The 23,409-nt window shown below is 33.5% G+C and overlaps 1 protein-coding gene across 1 annotated transcript; it reads left to right on the top strand.

Moving 5' to 3' along the window:
• The first annotated feature begins 2,105 nt into the window (after positions 1-2,105).
• LOC133190246 (Krueppel-like factor 10) lies at positions 2,106-12,669 on the top strand. Its single transcript, XM_061325757.1, has 7 exons — positions 2,106-2,208; positions 2,845-3,087; positions 3,476-4,115; positions 4,390-4,493; positions 9,699-9,956; positions 10,063-10,870; positions 11,137-12,669. Exons 2-7 carry the CDS (start codon positions 2,854-2,856, stop codon positions 11,328-11,330), a joined length of 2,238 nt encoding a protein of 745 aa, XP_061181741.1. The 5' UTR covers positions 2,106-2,208; positions 2,845-2,853; the 3' UTR covers positions 11,331-12,669.
• The last annotated feature ends 10,740 nt before the right edge of the window (positions 12,670-23,409 follow it).

The following is a 23,409-nucleotide window of genomic DNA, read 5'->3' as shown; positions in this document are numbered from 1 at the left end:
AATTAAGAATTGTTTCATCGTTTCTGATACCAGATAATGGCGTAATATTTTGCTTCGTTGAAAAGAAATCGGTTTCAGAAGATAGGTAGTCCTCATTGAAAAGGGCAAAAAAAAGATGACGTCGTAGAACGTCACGGAACAGTTAACCATACAATTTTGTGTTGTACTCTGGAAAACTTCAGAAAAAAACTCTGAAAATGCCGGAGGAAGTAGGAAATATATCAAAAGCGAGTCATGCATGTGTGTGTACATGGTACATGCGTTATTTAAATGATAGACTTCTCCGCTTAGACGATGGTGATCTGTGAGAAAACGGATTATCTGTAAAATTCTTATCATAAACATTGTGTAACGCTTCGGATGTCAAACACTCCCGCAAATGCTAGGAATAAAAACCAAGTCGCTAAATAAAGTTTATAATTTATTGAGGTAGTTCAACAGCAAAAATGAGTAACAGTGTGTAAAATTGACACGTCTCAACCCTTGGGACAAAAGACAAAAATCAGCACAACTACTGATACGGACGGATATAAACTGGCACTATTTCCAGTATAACATTTATGTATAAATTCCCCCGACCAAACTAAAACTTAAAGGCTCTCTATAAATGACTAAATTTACAAATAAATATTCCCGCTACTAGTTCAACTACTAGCACGCAGCAGAAATATTTCCTAACTCTTACAGAAAATAGAAATACATGTAACTAGTTCTTAACTAGTAATAATAAATGAATCTAGCACAATGACTAGTAATATTAATTTAGCCTAGCACTACATATGTACTTCAGTCACATATATATACTGAAATAGTACACACCTTAATCTGGACAAATAAAACTGGCGACCTTTCTTTAGGACACAAAGGAAACGAGAGAGCACCCGATACTTAGCGTCTGTGTATTTATAGAACTTCCAAAACCCGCAGTAATTGATAACCAATCATAATTAATAATTCCATCCCGTAATTAATAATTAGCCAATCATACATAATTATCATCCCGTAATGAAATCTCACTCTCGTACATCGTATGTAAAATTATTACAATACGTAAATAAATTAATAAAATATAAATTTACACTTTAAAAGCACATTTAACATTTAATTAAACAGAATCTACAATCAAATCTTCCGCCAAAATAAAGTTCTACGGTAAAAATAGATCAATACACCGTGAAGCATCATGGGAAAATACACAAGTAAACAAAGTATGGCGGCGGCAGAACTTTCAGTAAAACATGTGTGCTCGAGAACGCTAAAAACATCAATCACACGACAATTAAGGTAATCATGAGGTAAACATAAATTACAGTACAACTTTACAACTATGTATGTACAAGTAAACGATCAACAGACGTGTAATTATATAACATAACGATGCTTGACATTCAACACATTATAACACATATGAAAAAGGGGGGAGCGTTCGTTACAATTGAAAAGTAATAGTAACGCCATGCTAAAAGTTAGGCGCTTCAGAGATGCTGATCTTCTGAAAGCACACTTATGCAGTGAAAAAATGTAACACTGACAAACAAAAATGATAATGCTACTGGAACAATTGTTAGCAAAATAGATTTCAAATGATCGAGAAACGTCAGTTACAATGAGTGCAGTGGTATTGGGCAATACTGTGTGAAATGTATATGGATAGTATTTTTGAGAACCTCATATTACTTTACAAAGATTCTCAAATTGTGTAAATAAGTTTGTTCAGATCATGTCCCCTGGGGGTAGGGTACGTTGCACCATGCACAGCGAAGGTGACTCAGGTGAGAGTTGTGGTTCATGGGCCTCTTTTTAAATGTATGTATATTCATTTTATTATGCTACCGTATTGTTGTAATAATTAGAATTAGTAATGATCATGAATGTTTTTACATTCATGTGTGTAAAGTCATTATAATTTATTTATTTATTTTAAAATATTTTAGAAGGTACCTACAGATTTCCGTAGACTCGAGAAATCAAAATATAAACACGTGCAAAGTACCCTTCGGATCAGCTAGTGATCACTCACAGAAATTGATTCGATTGGTTAAACGCTTCGTGCCCCCATTTTTTGATTGGATAAGAAAATCCCCGCCCTAGCACAAAGCATACTGTGTGCTGGTGATATTTTTGTTGATGTTTTACACATATTGCAATGATTTGTAATACATTTGAGACTTGTATCTTGAGAAAACACGAATGAAATAAACACAAAAGGTAAGATTCTTCAAGTCTGTCTTCGAAACACTCCATTTCAATACGCAAAGAAGAATAATTACTATTCTTGTTTTCCCGTATTTTTTGATGTCAAATTTAATGAATTCGTATGTTCCATGCAGGTCATTTCCTGAATTTTGGTGTTTTTGGTATAGTATTTATAAAAAAAAATGATACTTTCGATTTTCTATTGGTCAAGTAAATCCGTTTTTTTTAAAAAAAAAAAAAAATATTTATATAACTTGTATAATGTAAGACAGCATGACGTAAGGTCTGACTTCAGGCAATACACCATATCGGTCGACCTATCATGTCAAGAATGAGTGAATGACTCGACATTCGTTGTCAAAAAGGGCAATGTTTCCATATTATTATCTTTAAAGCAGATGAGAATTTGAAGGATTGGTCAGTGCTTTAATTATGTTGCATGATATGTTACGCCCCTGTGTGTATATCCCCGAATATCATGTATGCAGTTGATAGTGCATTGGTTTTTTTTATTTCTCTTTAAATAATCAATTTAGAGTATATAAATAGACATGTGAGACCTGACCTTCCTGATAAAGAAATTTATGCATGTCAAATGAATTTGATAATAAAAGATGGATATACAGTGTTAATTCATTCTTCTTTCAGCAATTCAGAATGGTCGTTCAAACAGGGGCAATAGATGTTTGCAGCAGCCCTGGGGAGAGGGATGCAGTGGAGACCTTGCTTTCCATGGGGAATTCAGTCTGTGTCAGCAGTAGTGATGAGAACTCCACTTTATCGGAGGAGGATGCACGGTTCACCCCGTCTCCGACCACATCCATCCCATCTGATGACGACTCGAACTCATCTGATCCTCCGATATACAGAAGGAACTCAAAACTTGCTAGGGTAATTCAGAATAAACTTTTTATTTATGAAAGGGCTATGTAATTTTATAATACTTTTTTTTCAGTTTTAATGCACATTGTATAAGCAGCTAGGTCTATGCTCACACTGCAATTTTATTTCAATGTAAATAATGTTTTGTTTTGTTTTGTTTTTTCAAAATGTTTTAGCCATAGGTGAATAATGCTATCAATATTATTCTGAAGATAAATTAGTCATGCTTCAAAGTATGATCAATGTAGACTCTATGTAGATAGGTAGATGACTTCATTTTCAATAAAAACAAATATTTGCTTTTAACCACTATGTTTGCAAAGATATGGAATCCAGGTTAATCTGGGTTATTAATAGTTTGCATTTGTTCTTGATGATTGAACTGTTTCACTTATAGCTCTTGCTGGAGGATCCTTCAGATTTTCCTTACAAACCAATAATGAGAAGTCAACAAATGCCTGCAGCTATGGTGCCTAACTATCAACTTGCCAGAACAGGTGCAACAAGTAATCCATCAAGGATGCCTGAAATGTTTATTGACTCTTCAAATATCCCATACCCTCCACCAAATAAACAGAAACTCCATGTCAAGAGGCCACCACCAATTCTAAAGAAAGTGCAGCCAGAGGCTAAGAAACAGAAAACATGTGACTCATTGCTAGGTATCAAGCCCATAACAGACCAACAGACTGAATCACACAGCGGTGCCACCATTAAAGTTCAATCACAAGAAAGTGCCACCATTTCTACATCCACTATTGCTACAATTCAGAACTTAAATACAGCAACAAATCCCCCAGTGATTCAGGTGATCATTGTGAATAACCAATCATCGAGTTTGGACAATGACAAGAATGCCTGGTTAAATAAACTGTGTCCCATTGCCCCAGCTCCACCACCAAATAATTCATCAGAAGGGACAGTGCAAGACCAGGGATTGGGAAATAGGCGTAGAAGCCATGTGTGTGTGTATAAAGATTGTGGAAAAACTTACTTCAAGAGTTCGCACTTAAAAGCCCACCTCAGAACACATACAGGTTGGTGATATTTTCCGTGTATTTTTAGAATATCATTTAGGTTGGAAATGTGAAATTATTATGCCATATTAATAAAGACTTTTATCATGTACACCAATAGTTTTGTATAACAAAGCAGGGAATAATAATAAAGAGTGTAAATGTTAGGTGATACATTGTATGTATTAAGTTTTTATTAACACAAAAAAACGTTGATTGAAGGTAAGAATTTTTTTTAGAGATACTGAGGAAAATGCCAAGATTGACTTTTAATTTGTTTCTATTGTTGTTTCAGGAGAGAAACCATTTGTGTGTGTATGGGAGAATTGTGATAAGAGATTCGCCCGCTCTGATGAACTGTCACGTCACAAGTACACCCATACTGGGGAAAAAAAGTTTGTATGCAGTCAATGTGAGAGACGATTTATGAGGAGTGACCACCTTTCTAAACATATGAAAAGACATGCCACACGCTCAGCCTAAGCAAGATGGAGAAAAGTGCCTCATCATATCTACACACCTTACTGGCATGAAAAGATTTCTCTTCTGAAGCTCATGAACTCCTCTGGATTACATCTACATGGTGTATTGCTAAAAGAGAATGCAAGGTTATCTTAGTTTCAAATGTTTGTAACTTGATGAAGTAGAACATTTTGTTTAATCATGTGGTTAGTTGTGAAAGATGATCATGTAGGGTAAGAAGGATGATGTGTAACATAGATACAGCTCTTCTGTCTCTGTATTTATTTATTTATTTATTGATCAAAGTTCCAATCTCTCTTGATTTTATATTTTGTACTTTCTTTTTGCTTTTCTAAGAACACTTTTGCAGCATACATGTTTGTGTTGTTCAATCATTTCATATTCCATCCCTGATGATAGAAGACAATAGACATTAAATATCAAAGTGACTTTTCTTTGTGCAATATTTATTTAGTGTATAAAAAGTACTAGTTTGTTGGTGCTGAATTGCCATTTACTTTATTTGAATTGTGCCAGGGATCTTTTAATATTTTGAAGTGTATATATCTTATGTCGCTAATATATACTTGTGTAAAATACTCTCTTTAAATTCCATGAAAAATTGTATTGGTTCTAACAGGTACTGTTACGTACAATGTTAAAAGAAAAGAGAGGAGTAGTTTGATTCATATTGAATCAGTTGAAAACATTTATTTAACAGTACATACTACACAATACAAAAAAGTTGTGTCTTGCATCAATGGCAATGTTTCCTTGATCTAAGGTTGTAATTTAGTTTTGTAATGATTTAGTTTTCTGTGGAGTTCAACAATTAAACTTGTAGTAGAAAGACAAAAAATGAGTGATTGATTGATTGATAAGCAATTCATGTGTACCATAAAGTGCAGCATTTTTTTTTACCTGCTAATTGGTGATGTATGTTATGTATAGAGAAGTGTAGCTTGCAGAATTTAAATATAGTGTATATATTGTGCCTCCTAATTTTCTTTTGTTCTTAATTGTACATTCTTCATTTAATATATTTATACTATCATAAACTGAGAGATTGTAGGTAATATGATGGGTTTAATTAGAATTCATCGACATAGCACTGTTAATGAGATGGTACTTGGATTCAATGCAATATATCTTGTCCCAGATTTTGTCTATTCATTTATACATTTACATGCAGTTTAGATTTAATACGTTTTATTATTTATTTTTTAATGTTATCTTTATTATTATGAAGTTATTATTGATTAAAGAATGTAACATACTTGATTCTGTGTTCTTGTTTAGTGTCATATGCATCTTTAAAACATTTATTTTGAAGGACTTGTGATATATGTAAACACGGGGGTAATGACGATGAATCTAGCTGAAAACATTTTGACATACAATGGATACACTTACACCTAATATAGGCCTACTAGAAAGCTGGATTCGTGCTATAATCATGATAATGAGTTCAATGTTCGAAGTACATGACTACGTTTCCACGACAGTCGACGCTATTGTCGGCAATTTTTATAGTTATTGCAGAAAATTAAGAGAAAAAGAATGTTGTGTTGTTATTTTACGTTGTGTATTGGTTTACCTATAAGTAATGAGTATTGCTGTGTATATAGATATAAGGGTTTATTACTCAGAGATGGTATAAAAAATATGACGAAAATTAATGAAGTCCGCCTGCTCGAGGGCATTACACCCACGTGATTGAAGAACCCTATACGTATGTTAATGTTTTGTTCTAAGATTGCAAAAGTAAGGTCAATATTAAATATCACAAGGAAATGTCAAAGACAAAATTTAAGGTTATTTGTGAACAGCTGATAAAAATCTTAATTTTTAATTTACTCTTATCAAACAGCGCAAATGCTTTGTATTTATTGAAATTCATGATGTGGGCGTTTTACATGTTCTCAACGAAAACTTTTAGGATATCGTTTGTAAGAATTCTGTTACACACCTGTAAATACTTATTCTTGTCAGTCATGAGTACTTATGTAAAATAATGTTTGTTTATTCTATTATGTACTCAGGAATAAATTTAATAATATGACAATAACGTACACTTTCAGTGTATTTGAGTACAATCGATTGATTCCCACCTAAAGACTTACTATATACAGGTGTAATTATTATATACGTTCATAAATCTATACAGCACACATGGTATTTATAATTGACTTTTGTAACATATTAAACTATTTCATATTTTAAAAAAAAAGTCCTTGTTATTGAATTTATACAATCTAATTAAAATTAGATCTTCCATTCGCTCCCCGATTTTTTACATGTCGCGCGACATATAAAAAATCGGGGAGCGAATGGAAGATCTAATTTTAAATAGATTGTGAATTTATACAGCATAGAGTTCAACAGGTCTTTAGCCATAACACGATATTAAGTATAGCTGGATCACCTTTAATATTAACCTGCAATATGCACAGTCTGTGTTCTGGAGGTTTAGAAACCAAGGGCGATCTTCCCTACATTACGATCTTTCTATCACGTATATAAACCACAATTTACCAGTCAATGACGATTTCATCAGTTTCTTTCGGTTGTCACTTAAAACACATGTACACCGATCCATAGAATCAGACTCTGATCACACTGACAACTCCATTTCATTGGCTAGGCCTGTATTTACTGTCCTCTCTGATTGGTTAAGATGTCCACGCCCAACCCTAAATTTGTTTACAAATGTTTCATGTTATTGTACGGTAACCAGTTAGGAACATAACAATGAAAAATGCTTCTTTCAGAAATTGATAAAAGACTAATAACTTAATATAGTTCAAACATTGTGTCAGTACTATCATACACAAACGGTAAGCCCACAGATCTCTATAACTTGATCAAAGTTTGTCTGGGAATTGTTTTAAATATATTAATAGCATTGAATAATGAGGAGGAGGGCGGGGAACGAGGGGGCAATTTTTATACGCATGCAAAAAATATAAGAAGTTGCCTCGTGAGTGAGTGACTTATTTCACGATGAAACTGTCAATACATTTTTTTCCATCTTACTTCAGTATGTTCTACATGAATTTTCACGTTTGCTTCCATAATAATAAATTAATTTTAATGTCACTGATGGCTCAGCATCTTAGATATCCAAAAGAAATTGAATTGATATCAATTAGTCTGTGCGTTGAAAATTGTTACAACAGACTGTACCCCTTGCTCGGGTCTAGATCGAGTCAGTTTTTTCCACACAGAGAAACGTTTAGTGACTCATGGTTTTTTAACAACTAAATTTTGTACATGTTTTTTCGCCAGTTTTAAATAAGCATTTAGTGGATTAATTTTTTTTTTTTTTTTTTTACTAAAATAAGTATTTTCTTAACTAAAGAGTTGAGACTCGACATACATTAATATATAAATCAGAATGAATGTAATATTTTTAAGAGCGACTGTTTCAAACATCAACATGATCAAAGACTATGCATATTTTAATGTCCAAAAAGAAATATCTGTCAAGGTATATGTAATAAAGCCAAAATTAGATTGTGTAAACACAAATGGCGCTCCATAGATTAATAACGCATTAACCCCCATGTATCAAGCACAGTGCTCTAAAAAATTAAAAATATTTTTCATAGCAAGCTAGAATGATGAAAAAGTGCTGGACTTATACCTTGTAAAAGTAAGATTTTTCTTTTTAATAAAAAATGAAAATTTTCCTCCAGTGATATATATATTTAACAGCTAGAGGTTTTGAATAATATTGAAAATAATTAATTTCAAAAGAAAACTATATCGAAGCACACTTAATTGATGCAAAATATAAATTCTAAACCCATTTTCTTATTATATTTTCTTAGCCTAGCTGTATATAGATAATCTGATATTTACCAATAATTTATTTATTTTGCTAAATTTTTTATTGAAAAATTAAAGGTACTGAAGAAACATACTCATTTAATGCTTTAAACATAATTCATTGATATATTTCTTTTACAATTCTGTTGCTCTTTAAATAGCACAAGCACGTGTATTCTAAACTACAGCGGCATGATAGTTTCTCTGGCATACTGAAATATGTGACCTACATTTGAACAGTTACATAAGATAAGTTCCTCATTCAATTGAAAGCATAGAGCGCTGATATCTCAGTTTTTATCATACAAGATTAAGAAGACCAACATATAAGTCCGAAGTTCGAATGATAACATTACGATCATGCACTGGACAGCGTAAAATTATATCTCACACAGAGTGACCCATATTTTAGAGAGATCGGTTACCACCCACGCTGAAATTTGATTGGTTCCGATTAAGTTGTGGCGCGAAATTTTGAAGAAAAAGGGGACGTCTAGCTTGAATTTCTTTCAAAATATTGGACGAACTTTTCCAGGGTTATGCGGTATTGATTTGAATAATATGGAGGTGTTCGCTTAAAACAAAACCTTTAATGGTTGGAAGGGGACATTTTTCTATAGTGTGTAAATTAATATCCTAAAATGTTTTATTGATTAGAACTTAATTCAACTACATGTAGTTGCAATTTAACGAGACTGTCTAGTTGTAAAATTTTAAGTTCTTATCAGTGACAACTGGTTACAATCTTATTTTACAGAGGGTATGCGAAAATTTTATCATGAAATCAATCCACGCATTGTTCAAATATTTTAGATTTGGCAATATGTGATTATTATAAAGAAAACTTAATTTAAAGATGAGAAGGCCTCTGTCAGTAAAACCAAATTTCATAAGCGATAATACATGTTTTTAAAGTCCATGAAAAAGGGAGGTGGATAAAAACATTAAAAACAAAAAACGTTGTTCTATTTGGAATTATAACCCCAATATTCCAAAGCATAATACATGTACATATCAATTCAATACATTTATAATTAGTTGTATTTTATTAAGTTCATTGACTTTAATTGCTAAAGTGATCACGTCAGCAACGACTTGGTGGATAGAAACATTAAAAACAAAAAACGTTGTTCTATTTGGAATTATAACCCCAATATTCATAAGCATAATACTTAGTACATGTACATACCAATTCAATACATTTATAATTAGTTGTATTTTATTAAGTTCATTGACTTTAATTGCTAAAGTGATCACGTCAGCAACGACTTTCTTTGTACTATACCTTTATAATCATCAATAACTTTTCAGGTCATCACAATGGTTCTGCACGCGCCTGATATTGACAACCCCGGGGAAAGAGATGCAGTGGAGACTCTTCTGTCAATGCGGAACTCCTCGCACATCACCCTGAATGGTGATGAATCAAACGCGTCCGAGGATGAGACCTTGTACTCCCCTTACCTCCGTGGCTCGCCTGTTCGCAGTCCGCGATTTTACAGCGATGATGACTCCTTGTCTTCTTTCCAAGAATACCCCAAATTCAGAGGGTCACCCAAGCTTGCTAGAGTGAGTATAAACAGACATTAAATCATTTTTATAAAAATCTGCTGATATCTTTACCTTCCTCATTTATAAATTTCAAAGCTAGCAATTTCAGAATCTACCCTTTCAGCTTCTATTGGAGGACCCAGACGACTTTGACAGAGAGATGATGCGTTGTCAACACGTTTCGGTCATTGTGCCAAATTACCATCTTGCTAAAACTGGGGCTACTTGCAATCCTTCAAGATCACCAGAGATGTTTATTGATTCTTCAAACATACCTTTCCGTCCCCCACCCCCGCTGGTTAGGGACAATGTCTCCTGTAAACGAAAGTTCCTCTCACCAGCATGCGATGATGACGACAATCGTTTGGAAACTGTCTCAAAAAGGAGGAGAGAAGAAAAGACACCAACTTCTCCAACAAAAAGGAAAACTGGCGACATCGCGACATATTCTCCAAAGGAAATCACCAAAAATATCCAGGTGTCTTCTCCAGCCGATGAAAAGACGGAAGTTTCAATCAACAGACCGGAAGAGGAAGAGATTGTACGGAAAAGGACAAAGTTATTGAATGATATGTTGACAATCGAGGAGATACCCAAAACGAATGAGTCAAATGCTTCCATTTCTACTAGTCCAACAGACAAACCTGAATCTCCAAAGTTGCTCCCCACAGCAATATTACCAGCTCTTCCAATAATTCAGGTGATTATTGTGAATAACTCTTTGAACAATCAACATGTCAACAACAAAAACGTTAAACTTAATAAATTTTGTCCAATTGCGCCTGCGCCTCATAGTAAAATTGAAAGTACAGGAGGTGTTATGGATTCAAAGGGAAGTAGCAGACGACGGAATCATGTTTGTCACCATGAGGACTGTGGGAAGACTTACTTTAAAAGCTCACACCTGAAGGCACATTTAAGAACACATACAGGTAAAAATATTCATGAATAACAGGATAAGAGATAAAATGTTACATTCTTAGAAAAAGAAAAAAAATTGTATTAGATCTACATGTACAAGCTTAAACAGTAATGTTGTAAATTTAGAAATTATGGATCTAGTATAGATATTATGCACTTTCATATGTTGCTTACATGATGTTCATATTGATGCTCACATGTCTGCGACAAAAAAAACGATATTGTAAGCTTACAGCAATGTTCTAATTTTAGAATACGTACTTTTGATATGTTGCAGGAGAGAAACCCTACATCTGTAAATGGGAGAATTGTGATAAGAAATTCGCCCGCTCTGATGAACTGTCACGTCACAGGTATACCCATACCGGGGAAAAAAAGTTTGTATGCAGTCAATGTGAGAGACGATTTATGAGGAGTGACCACCTTGCTAAACACATGAAAAGACATGCCAAACCTCCCATCTTGCGATAATGGAAACTTGTAGAGCAAATCTGTCAAATTATCGTTGTTGTTGTTATTGCTAATTTAATTATTTTATTTATTTGTTCTTTATATATTGTACACTTTTGTATGCTTGTTGTTTTGGTTAACAGGATATGCGATACTTAATATGCAAATGTTGCCTTTAAACAACTGTGTAGCAACAACTTATACTCTTTCCCACGGTACCAAGGACATTACTTTTTGCATATCTCAAAATACCTAAATACCTTGGCTTTCAAATTATATATTTGCATATTAGAATACTCGAATAGGAAAAAAGTGTGCCAATCCCAGATTTAAAAAATGGAAAAGGGGGTGGGGGTTCATTACTGTGGCAAATTCAAAGACTACCGGGGTTTAACATTACAAAAATGGCCCCCACTTCAGAAAGGGATCCGTCATTATTCGTGATTTTTCGTTGCTTCCCGTCGATAAGATTATGATGTAGTACACGTTTGAAATCAATTTATACATGTATGTCACACTTGCATAATCTCTAGAAATAACGACAACTCCTACCCCCCTCGCTTGTAAGTACCAATCAGGTTAACCTCAGTGTTAAATGAAATTTCTTTGAAAACAAATCAAAATTTATCTGTAATCGTTTAGAATGTGATGGGAACGCTCATTTGGGGCATTACATTTATATGAAAGTACATGTATTTACACAGTTGTGTGCGTGTCAGTGCGGGTAACACAAAACTTCTAGATGAGGTGTCACTGTCATGATCTCGTGCCGGATTGGACGAACAAGATGGCGGCGGGAACAAATCGGGTGTGATATTCATGACGTTTAAGATATGAATACATTTTGCTGGACGCGTAGTATTAGTTTAAAAACCGCCGTACAAAGTCTTCTTTTGCATCAATTTTCTAAAAGATAGTAATGTTTTATATTCTTCATCTATTTAAGTATTAAACAAAAAAAAAAAAAAGAAGATTTCTGCAATCCTCGTGAAATTTTGGAACATTTTTAAACATATATAATTCTTTGTGCTTTAATATTATTAAATTATCAAGGATTGACTTTGGCTTCCCGATGACCAAGAAGCGTCAGTGACCTACATGCAATTGTTTTCATGAGGAATTGCGGGAGGTTCACAATAAGTGTGCTCCACAGGTAGATTTTTTTGTTGAAAAATTGCAAAACCAGACAAATATATCATGCCTTACTTTAAGGCTGCTGTCCATTAACAAAACACGCAAGCAATAAGCAACCATGCATGTCAATTATCTTTACCATACAACTTGAAGTGAAATAATGTTTTTCTTGTGTATTTTGTTATTTTTTTTTTTACAATAAAAGGGAAAAAAACCCTTATTTTTAGCTCGTTTGGACCTACTTTTGTTTAAACTACTGAACTCATTATAACAAAATTGATTATATGGCTTCTTTAGGAGCAAAGGGCAAAATTAACAATTATTAGTTTCAAGGGTTTTGTCCATTTTGGACAAGGGATCGAACTAGCACTATTTGAACAAGAGGCAGAAGGGCCACGACGCTCACCTGAGTAACATTAGCTCTGATGTTCTTCATCAGATTTTAAATAAATTTTTATATTTCCGTGAAAAATAATGACCTCGTTTTATAGCCCCACTTCAAGGGGTCTCTGAATCTACACAACATGGAGATTCATCAATCTCAATATGACTAACATGTCTTTGCAGCCATGGAGAAGAAAATTCTTTTCCTGTATAAGTGCATCATGTCAAAAATTGATACTAAAATTTAGGCCGATTTTAGCTAACTCTAACCGAGGTCAATAATATGAAAAAAAAAAACCTAAATCCATACAACTTGGGAATGTTTAATATAAAATGCAATTCTTATTTATTTTCAATTTTAATACATCCGAAACATATGAAACTTGAATAATTATACATCATACCTGCTGGGAGAGGGAGTGGTGGGGGTCGTCGAGGGTTTGCTACCGGGAGGCCTTATGGTTCTAGTGTGGTTCTTGAGAAGATTTGTTCAAAACGTATTCTTATATAGTCACATGTAAAACATCTCCTATAATTGTGGTTCAACCATGCTTCCAGGGGGCATGATTTAAGCAATTAAAAAATACACTATATTAGGAAGCTTCCACATAAGTTTCAATTTTTCGGATTAAAAAAAAATCCCACCTATTCCAATGTAAAACTTTGATCCCCTATAGTGGCTCCATCCTACTAAAGGGGGCCTTCATTTTTGATTTTGGAAGCTTTCACAATATCTTCTTTTTTGGTCTAGTGGTTCCTAAAGAGAAGATGTTTAAAGATTTTTTTTCCTATATATAATCAATGTTAAATTTAACCCCTTTTTGATCTCCACCCTACCAAGGACAATGATTTGACCAAATTAGAATCTACATTATGTCAGGAAGCTTTCAAATAAGTTTCATCTTATGTGGTTCTTTAGAAGATTTTTAATGACTCCATTCTATTTTTGCCTTTTGTTGATTATCTCTTCTTGTAAGGAGGCTTGGTTCTTTAATAGTATATTTTGGAATTTCCTTTATCCAAGGATGCTTTGTGCCAACTTTGGTTTAAATTGGTTCCGTGGTTCTTGAGGAAACGTCGAAAATGTGAAAAAAATACAGACGGACGCCGGACAACAATTGATCAGAAAAGCCACTTGAGCTAAAAATAAAAAAAGTAACAAGACTAATCCACAATGAAAGCCCTTTTACAATTCAAGTGCAGTTTCCTTAATCGTAAATCGACCCAAAATAATCTTTTATGCAAAATTTATCTAACAAAACTTAAAGTATCCAAAATGAGGAACTATAAATTATCAAATATACTGTAAACGTACATATTTGCGCACTCAAATTTTACGCGATTATCCTCTTCAACTGATTAGTTCAATTATAAATTAGCGCACAAAGATTCGATAAGTTTTAGCAGAAAACAGCGCGGAAGGCGCTAAAATATGATTACCTTTAAAGTAAAAACGTTTACAGTGTATTTTGCATTCAAAGTACCGTCACGGAAGCTCAATCGGTAGAGTGCTCGCTTTATGATCAGAAGGTCGTGAGTTCGAATCACGGCCGCGAATGACCTAAGTTGATGAAAAATAGGTAGCAACTGTTCCTTCGCCAAGCGTTCGGCACTTTGAAGTGAAAGTTGCAGGTCCTTCGGATGATACCTTAAAAACAGAAGCCCCATGTCACGGTAGGCTTTGGCACGATTAAGAACCCTCACTGCTCAATGGCCCTGAGTGCCGAGTAAAGGTCTAAATTTGAAGCCCTTCACCGGTGTATGGTGACGTCTCTATATGAGTGAAAAATTCTCGAACTGCACGTAAAACAACATACAATCAATCAATCATTCAGTGATTTTATCGACCTTTCAATCAGTTACCGACGTCTACTTCGTGATAATAAGTAAAGCAATGCACACTTATCAATAAAAACATGTAATATTTTAAGTCTCTATATATACACATATGTACTTGTGTTAACAAAGCAGATTACTAAGTTCGAAAACAAATTACATGATATTAGTAACTGATTCCCTGTTTCTATAATGTCGTTTATCGAGAAACATCACTGTCTCGATTTTAAATTTACCGCCACACGCGCTAAATTCAAAAAATGTCGCCCGCGTGGTGCAGTGGTTAGAGTGTTTGCTCTAGAGTCGCGGTGTGAGGAGTTGATCCTTACGTCCCACTGCAGGACGTGGAGACCGGTCCTTCGGATTAGACCGTATAAACCGGGTCCCGTGTCGCAGTAGGTGCTGGCACGAAAAATGACCCTAAGTGCCGAGTATAGGTATAAATTTTCAGCCCTCCACTGGTAAGTGGTGGTGTCTCCATATGAGTAAAAAAATTCTCGAGAGGGACGTTAAAGTTACATAATGTGTCAAAATCATTTTCTTTTAACATATTTATAACATAAAGCGAAAGATTTATGAAAATTATGAGTATAGCGAAGATATGAAAATTAAACTACACTGTAAAGCAAGAAAAGACTGCACAATATAAGTGCCGGGAAAACAAAGGTTGTATCTACCGTTTCAATCTTATCGTAGATGTCAAGGTCACGCCACTTTTATTTTTAGTGTAAACTTGTAAACAGCATTCAATTGGAGCTTGCAAAGGTGAGAAATATGTTCTAATAATCTTTTTTGAAGATTCTATCAAAATTCTTGGTCTACCAACATTCATTTTTGGTACTTGAGACCATGGTAACTTCTTCAACTTTTCTGCGCATGCGTACAATAAGGAGGAAGAAGTAAAGCAATATTTTCGTGTTGGGCCATACAAAAATTATTTCTTTCTCCATAAAAGTAGATTTTTTAGGTTCCGAAACCTGTAATTTTCTGAAACTTAATACTTTTAGGAATTGAACAAAATTTGCACGGGTCATGCAAAAGTTCTATGTTTGTCAATTTTCCCGTTTGTGCGTCACGGTGTCACTTTAAATAACAAACAAACAAACAAAGCAAGAAAAAAAATCAGAATTTACAACATGACAGCTATGTATTGTGCATAATAAACCACTGAAACTTTAAGTCTTTGTGTTGCGGATTTTCTTCTGATCGTCTGAATTAGAGTGTGGCGTCCTAGTAGAATTGATTGATTGATTGAATGCTGTTTTATGTTCCTCTCCAGAAATTTTCACTTATATATGAGACGTCACCAAAAATCGATGAATGGCTTCAAATTTAAACCTTTATTCGGTACTCTGGGCCATTGAGAAGTGAAGGTTCTTTATCGTGCCAACGCCTACCTTGACACGCCGGGACCCACGTTTTAAGGTCATATCCAAAAGACACGTGATTCTCACTAATGCCGGGTGTTTGGCGAAGTAAGAGTCACTTCTTAGGAATGACGCGGCGCCGGTGTAACGAAGAATTTTGACCCGGATTGAAATTGACGTGGGGTTCATTTTTCAAAGTTGAATATGTGAAAGCTTCCTAATATAATGTAGATCATGTTTTAATTGCTAAACTCAGGACCCATGGGAGCATGGTTAAACCATAGGATATTTTTTACATATGACTCTATAAAAACCAAAACTTTTCTGCCAAAAAATCTTTCAGAAAATAAAATCATTCCTTCATTTAATAAAATGGGGTTCGAGAAATAAGAAATAAAAATCCTGAGTATCATTTTTTTTTCTTTGAAACTAACACGCTAACCACTACTCTATACAGTTAATGGCAAATGGCGGCATTTAGTTAAGACCCTTGACTAAATGGACTCCAAATATTTCTCGGAAAGATACGAATGTTGTGTCATAAAAGTGTATTTTTAAGGTAAGGTGGGTCTTTGCTCCATGTTTTTGTTATCCCAAAATTGTATATTTATACGCGTACTTTGATTATATAATTTTTCAAAAGAAAAAAAAGAAAGAAAAAGAAAAAAGAGCGAAGACACACTCAAATGGAAAAATTGTTTTATAATATGAAGAAATTATCATTTTTGACCTCTTTCGTGTGTACGCTATTTCATAGACAAATTATTTTAATCCTTGTGAGATCGTTGCAAATTGAGATTTTTTTATGAAGTATACTTGAATGTTAAATGAAATGTCAAAGTAATTGACATCTGATTTTTGACTTTCTTATTTGTCGCATAATAGGCATTTTGCTCGTTTTGTTCGCTCATCTTCTTGTGATAAGATTTGGTAGACTTCTTTCTGTATCGATTTTACAGGTGTATGTGCATACCGCTATAGAACAGCAGAAATAACCAGATTCTTAGTATTTACCTATATGTATATCTGCTACCTATATTCTAATCAACTGATTGTGAAAAAAAGCTATTGAAAAATAAATTGATGATACAAAGATATCAACAGTTTAAAGTCAATTTTTCGCAAATTCTATGGTCGATACAATGGCCCTGATAGCAAATACAAATTTCAAGTTTACTGTAGTTTTTTTTGAAATGTCACTCAAAAATATTGCAATATATGTATGGAAACAAAGTAACAACACAAAAAAAATAATACAGAATATGTTAACTTAGTAATTACAGAAAATGCAGGTAAACAACATCAAAACAAATTGATAATATTTATTATTTTAAAAAATATTATATGTTTCATATGCTATCATTTTCATTCTTTGTAAATTCCAGCGTGCGTTATTTCTGAGGAAAAAAAATTCCGTATTATCTGAAAAATTACATTTTTTTCTTTCTTTATGATAGTAATTTTCCTTTTTTCTAAAAATACTTCGCAATAAATCAACTTTATTCTATCAAGAAATGTAATTTCAGAAATATTACACACTGTCTTATAGATCTAGAAATACATGTAGAACTTTTCTTGACTAATTGAAAAAAGTACGTTCTACATACTTCTAAACCTTTTGATATATGCGCCAGATTGATGATCTGTCATTGGTCACATTAACCAGTATATCTACTTTTGTTGGTGGTTTCCATAACACAGCCGACATCGTATTTGTTTGTTTGTCTGCTTTTGGGACCATCGTTGAATAGCATGAGCGATACCCCTGTCCTAATTACTGTTGTTTACGTTGTTTTCTAAATAGTGAGCGAATCACCCTTGGGGATATTGTTGATTTTCCTCATGATATGACCAATATCATCTTCAGAAATATTGCTGTTGCTTCCAAAAATTTGGTTTATATCATCTTTGGGCGTGCTTTTTGTATTTAAAAACGTGAAAGACATTATCTTTGGTAATATTTAATATGACGGACGTCGTCCTTAGGACTATTGCTGGTGTCTCCTAAATCTTGGTTAACATCAACTTTGAGAATTTGTTGGTGTTTCCTTTCTCTTGAGAGATATCATTTTTGGGATCAATGTTGGTGTTTTCCAAGACTTGACCGAATTTGTATATTGTTCGTTTTTTACAAAACATGGCTTACCTCAACTTTAGGACTGCTTTTGGCATTATCCAAATTTTGAAAAACATCATCCATATTGATGTATTGAGGATTCATTAGGAGAATTGTTGTACTGAGTATTGTTGGCGTCTCCTTAAACATGATTGGCATCATCTTTGGCACAGTAACTGTTGTTAATGTTTACCAAATCGTAAAAGACATCATCCTTGGGAAGCTGTTGATGACTAACATCGTCTTTAGGAATATTCTTGGTATCTCAAAAACATGGCTGACATAATTTCCGGTACTACTAGTATTGTCTATATTTTCCAAAACTTTGCTGACCAAACCTTTAGGACTGTTAATGATGATTTCTAAATCATGTTCATCTTCCTGCTGTTGATGATTCCGATGATACGATCAAAATTGTCTTTTAGATTATTGTTGGTATCTCCCAAAACTTGGCTGACATCGTCTCGGTCTGGGACTGTTTTTTTTTTTAAATTTTTTTTTCAAATCTTCGCTGTGACATCATCTTGTTGTTAATGGCTTCCAGACCACCTCATTTTTTGGAGAATTGATTATGTTTTCCAAGAGAATGAACAACATTGTGTTTAGGACTACTGTCTTCCAAATTTTGGCAGACATTACCTTTGGGGATGTTGCTGATACAACCCAAATCCGTTTACCGTGAACAAAATCAATTTTGGAGTCCTGTTCAAGGTTTCCATGACATGAACGACATCGCCTTTAGGAGTATTGTTGGTGTTTTTCAAATCTGCTGGCATATTGTTTGGGACTATTGCTTATGTTTCACAAAACTTTGATGACACAATCGATATCTTTAGGACTGTCGCTGATGTTTTCTAAACCGCGATGGACCTCGTTCGTGGGAGTATCACTGATATTTCCCAAATCGTGGATGACATCGTCCTTGGGAGTTTTGTTGGCAATTCCCATGATACTGTCGACATAGGCTTGAGGTATATTGTTTCTGTCTCAGAAAATTTTGTTGACATTATCTTAGGAAGTATTGATGGGATTTTCTAGAGAATGACCCTAGGAATTTTGGCGGTGCCTTTCAAAGCATAAACCGACATTGTGTTTGGAATTTTTATGCTGTTTTCTTTAACAGTTAAAATCGTCTTCTTGAAAGCATTTGGTGTCCTTCAAAACATAGATGGGATTGTCTTGGATTTTTGTTTTGGTTTTTGGTTTTCTCAATAGCATGACAGACACTTTCTTTAAGATTGTTTTGGTGCTTTCCAAATTATGTCAGACATCTATTTTAAGACTTTGTGTTTTTCCGATTATGGGGTAGGCATCGTCTTTGTAACTGTTGTTGCTGTAACACAAACGACGCCATTTAGGGGACTGTTTTCAAAATAATGAGATTTGGTACTTTCCCATACAATAACTAAAATTGTCTTTTACATTGTAACTATTTGCAGTTTCCAAAAGCATCGACTAAATGCAAAATTTACAACATAGTAACGTATATCAGTTTTTTCGCAATTATCTATTTTTCGCATTTTTTGCGACCATTTTTAACTCACTAAAAATAAAACACGCAAAAATTAGAGACGCGACTCTTCATTCTAAAAACATTACCGTTTTTTTTTAATAAAAAAAAATAACTTACGCAAAATAAAAAACTATACGAATATACCCTTTTTTCCACAAATTTTGCAACACGCAAAAAAAACATATATACGATAATTCGTTAAGTTGTAAAATTTGCATTCACCCCCCAGTAAATTCAAAATTTACAACCTGATGCTCTTACTCCCATATTATACAGGGGGATTCTTACTAAACTTATATCGGTTTTTCCCTCAATGTTACACAGAGCTTTTTTCTTAGACTGTTTTCTATACTTGGACTAATATAAGTGACATTGTTTTTGCGGCTATTGTCTTTGCGTTGATTGTTGTTGATATCGTTGATTTTTCTAGACAGCTTCTGTCTAGCACTTTGGGAAATAAGCACTTCTCCTTAACAGGGCCTTATTGCAGCCCGGAGGACCGGGCTGCTCTATACATATAAGTTTAAGTGTTGGTATATGGGGATTGAGGTGGGAGAAGTTATTCAGAATTAAAGGTTTTCTAAACATTAAAAAGATTGTTAATCAGAATGTTCTTTCCCTTTATAAATTACGAGATACACAATAATTTTACTTCCATAAAGTGAATCTGTAAAAATATATATGTTTTTCATATTTAATATATAAAGTTGCTTATCATTCACTATCGAAAAAAACGACAGGTCCCTTTTTTTAGAACATCGAATTTTACTTATCGCATAAAAACGTAAAAACGTACTTTACACAGTTCGTGTTTTATAATCTTAAAGTGAAAGACATTTTTGAAAATAGGTGATGCATGTGTCTGGTTTCAAATTATATTTTATGCAGCCAACATTTACTTGAGGAATTGATAAAGTTTAAAATGGTATCGTTTTTGTTCGATTTTCATCCGACTATAAGTTTTCAAAATAGTCTCTACTATCGTCTCCATCATTTAGACGCATGCCTTTTTTACACATATCGAAGCGGTTTGATGATCAAGACTCATTTCCATTGTTTACTTTATTTAATTGATTGTTACATCAATGTTTTCTTGTTTTCATCTTTGTTTGAAAATTGATTCTTCATCCTGTAAAAAAAAAAAACATCAAGATCATTTTTGTAGATAAATCTCAATACATTATCAAAAATAGAGGGCACATCAAATTTATGGCTATAAAGTGTACATGTACTAGTAATTACTCGAGTATGCCATGAATAACAAGATTCCCATGGGCCACATCGCTCATCTGAGACACATTGGTCCTGTTAATTTTTTCATCAGAAGATTGTTAAAAGATTTCTGCCACGTATGAGCTGCAATTTTTTGTAAGAATTTTATGCATTTCTCTCTTATCCCATTTATTTATCTGTCACTTTGTCTGGGTTAATAACTTAATATAAAAATTCTGAATATGATTTTTTTAAAAACAGCTATTAGGGTTTGTAGTAGCAAAAATGGACATTTCGATAAGTTTTCAATACGGTCAGAATAACTCTTTAAGGTGAGGTCCAGTCCTTGGAGAGCAAGTACGTACAATCTGTGATCTGTACTGGGGAGGTTTAAATTTAGACTCCAGTAAAACGGGATTCCTTGCTTTGATCTTTAATTCTAGATTTGATAGTTAAAAGTTCGCTCAACCTACACCTGTCAAGAAGTGCATTTCTCTCAATTTCGAAAGAAATATTTTTTTCATTTTTAAATCGGATTTTTTACTTTACCATTTTTCTGGTTCAAAATCGAGAAATAATTTTGCGCTCCTTAAAATTCTTCTGATTTGTTGTTACGTCACATCCTCCTTTATCGTCTATTATTGAAACGTGCTCACTCTCTTCATGTTCCTATGGTTTTCAACTGGTGTAATTGTTCTTGACAGTTCGATTTTACTCTTTCAAAACTTCTTTGTAGACTATTAATTTTCGACCTTAATTCAATAACTTTTGAGAGTGTTTTTCTCTTCAGTCACTCGATTTTGTTACAGTCTCTGATAAAAATAGATACAATGTATATGAATTTGCATTCTTCCTTTCATTTTAGCCCACCTGAAACCTGAGTAATAGGCTCAGGTGAACTTTTTCTGAGGAGAAATTTTCGTTTATCTTTCTTTTTACCCTTACACGATAACCAGTGGGTCATTTTCAACAAAATTGGTACAAAATACACGTAAACAGAAAGGGTGGACTATAGATTCTAACACTTATATCAAAACATAATGGTAACAAAAATTGTTTCAATATATTTTTTCTGAGAAATAACAAAACTAAAACCTCTCATGTTAACAACAGTCAACCTCTACATTCAAGTCCGTGCAAGTCATAACCACAGCGGAAAAGCTGGGCCACAATTAGGTGAGCAAGTTAATATGTACAGTATACCGTTAAATCAAATAATTTCATGGGTTCAACTTTTCTTGGTTTAAGGAAAATATACTGGTTTGTGAGGAATTGATTGCGTGTATGAAGAAGTGCTTATTTGTTATTTATTTGAAATTTTATTTTTCGTGGAGGACATGAATTCGTTGGTCTCTTCATGCCATGAAAACAACAAAAATTAACCACAGGAAAAATAGTGATTTCACAGAATTAGATATAATTTTCTTAACTATATTTATTTCTGTAGGGTAAATAATTGCAAAGACACTTAAAAATAAGGAGATGGGTGAACTAGGCGCTCAGAATGCCTATAGCTTCAGATATATAAAAATCATAATCAATTTGTGAATTTAGTATTTAGAGTAAAGTTCTCATTATTGAAATTAATGAAATTATGATAAAAAAAACTTTTCTGAGGAAAATTTTATCTGCAAAAATTATTCTGTCATTGAAAAATGTGGTATTCGTGGAGTTCGAACCCTGGCAATAAAAATCCTGAGTATCATTTTCCTTTGAGACTAACACGCTAACCACTACGCTACACAGCTCTTGAAGAATTATGGCATTTAAATCATGTTTGTGATATGACCCTTTACTAAAAGTATTTCCCGGTAAGATGCGAATTTTGTGTTATAAAAGTGTAGAGTGGGTCTTTGCTCCATGTTTATGTTGACCAAAAAATGTATATTTTTGGCAAACTTTGAGGATAAACTTTGAAAAATATGGAGCGAAGACCTACTCATATCGAAAAATTGTGTTTTAGTATGAGAAAATGATTCTTTTTGCCCTCTCTAGTGTGTGTATGCTATTTCATAGGCAAAAAATTTCAATCTTAGTGAGATTATTGCAAATTGAGAGATTTTACATAAAGTATACTTTAATTTTAGATGAAATATCAAAGAAAATTTTGTTATAATTGAGATTTAATTTTTCACCTTCATGTTTGTTGCACTATAGGCATTGCGTTCGCCTTGTTTATGGAGTTTAGAAATTATTTAAAGGAAACACGTGTAAAATAACCAAGAAAGATGAAGAGGTTTTCAAAAAGAGTTTGTGTCATTTAATCATTGGATCATATAATAAAACAATTATTGCTGTTTTTGAGGTCAAAAGAATGATTTCCTTTTGTGAAGAGTTCATTAAAAAATTATTTTACTGATACGAGTGTAATACATGTAGTATGAAAATATTAACAAAGGTGACTTCAACATTTTGAGGAAATACGCAACGTTGCAAGATAATGATTATAATAAAACTGAAGTGTTTTATAAATCTTATTTTCCCTCTTTTAAAGCAACACTATAAATCTTTAATAAATAATAGATTTTCAGATTTTTA

This window comes from Saccostrea echinata, unplaced genomic scaffold (genome assembly GCF_033153115.1).
Source record: "Saccostrea echinata isolate AGI-Se365-2 ecotype Australia unplaced genomic scaffold, CSIRO_AGI_Sech_v1 ptg000022l, whole genome shotgun sequence".
In the NCBI taxonomy this organism is placed as follows: domain Eukaryota; kingdom Metazoa; phylum Mollusca; class Bivalvia; order Ostreida; family Ostreidae; genus Saccostrea; species Saccostrea echinata.
Note: the sequence above shows the minus strand (reverse complement) of the source record. Positions and strands in the feature narration are given on the sequence as shown.

Coding starts and splice junctions, on each gene's coding strand:
- LOC133190246 (XM_061325757.1), top strand. CDS start 2,854: ATGGTCGTTCAAACAGGGGCAATAGATGTTTGCAGCAGCCCTGGGGAG. Junction 3,088..3,475: donor GGAACTCAAAACTTGCTAGG/GTAATTCAGAAT, acceptor TTTCACTTATAG/CTCTTGCTGGAGGATCCTTC. Junction 4,494..9,698: donor ATACTGGGGAAAAAAAGTTT/GTATGCAGTCAA, acceptor ATAACTTTTCAG/GTCATCACAATGGTTCTGCA.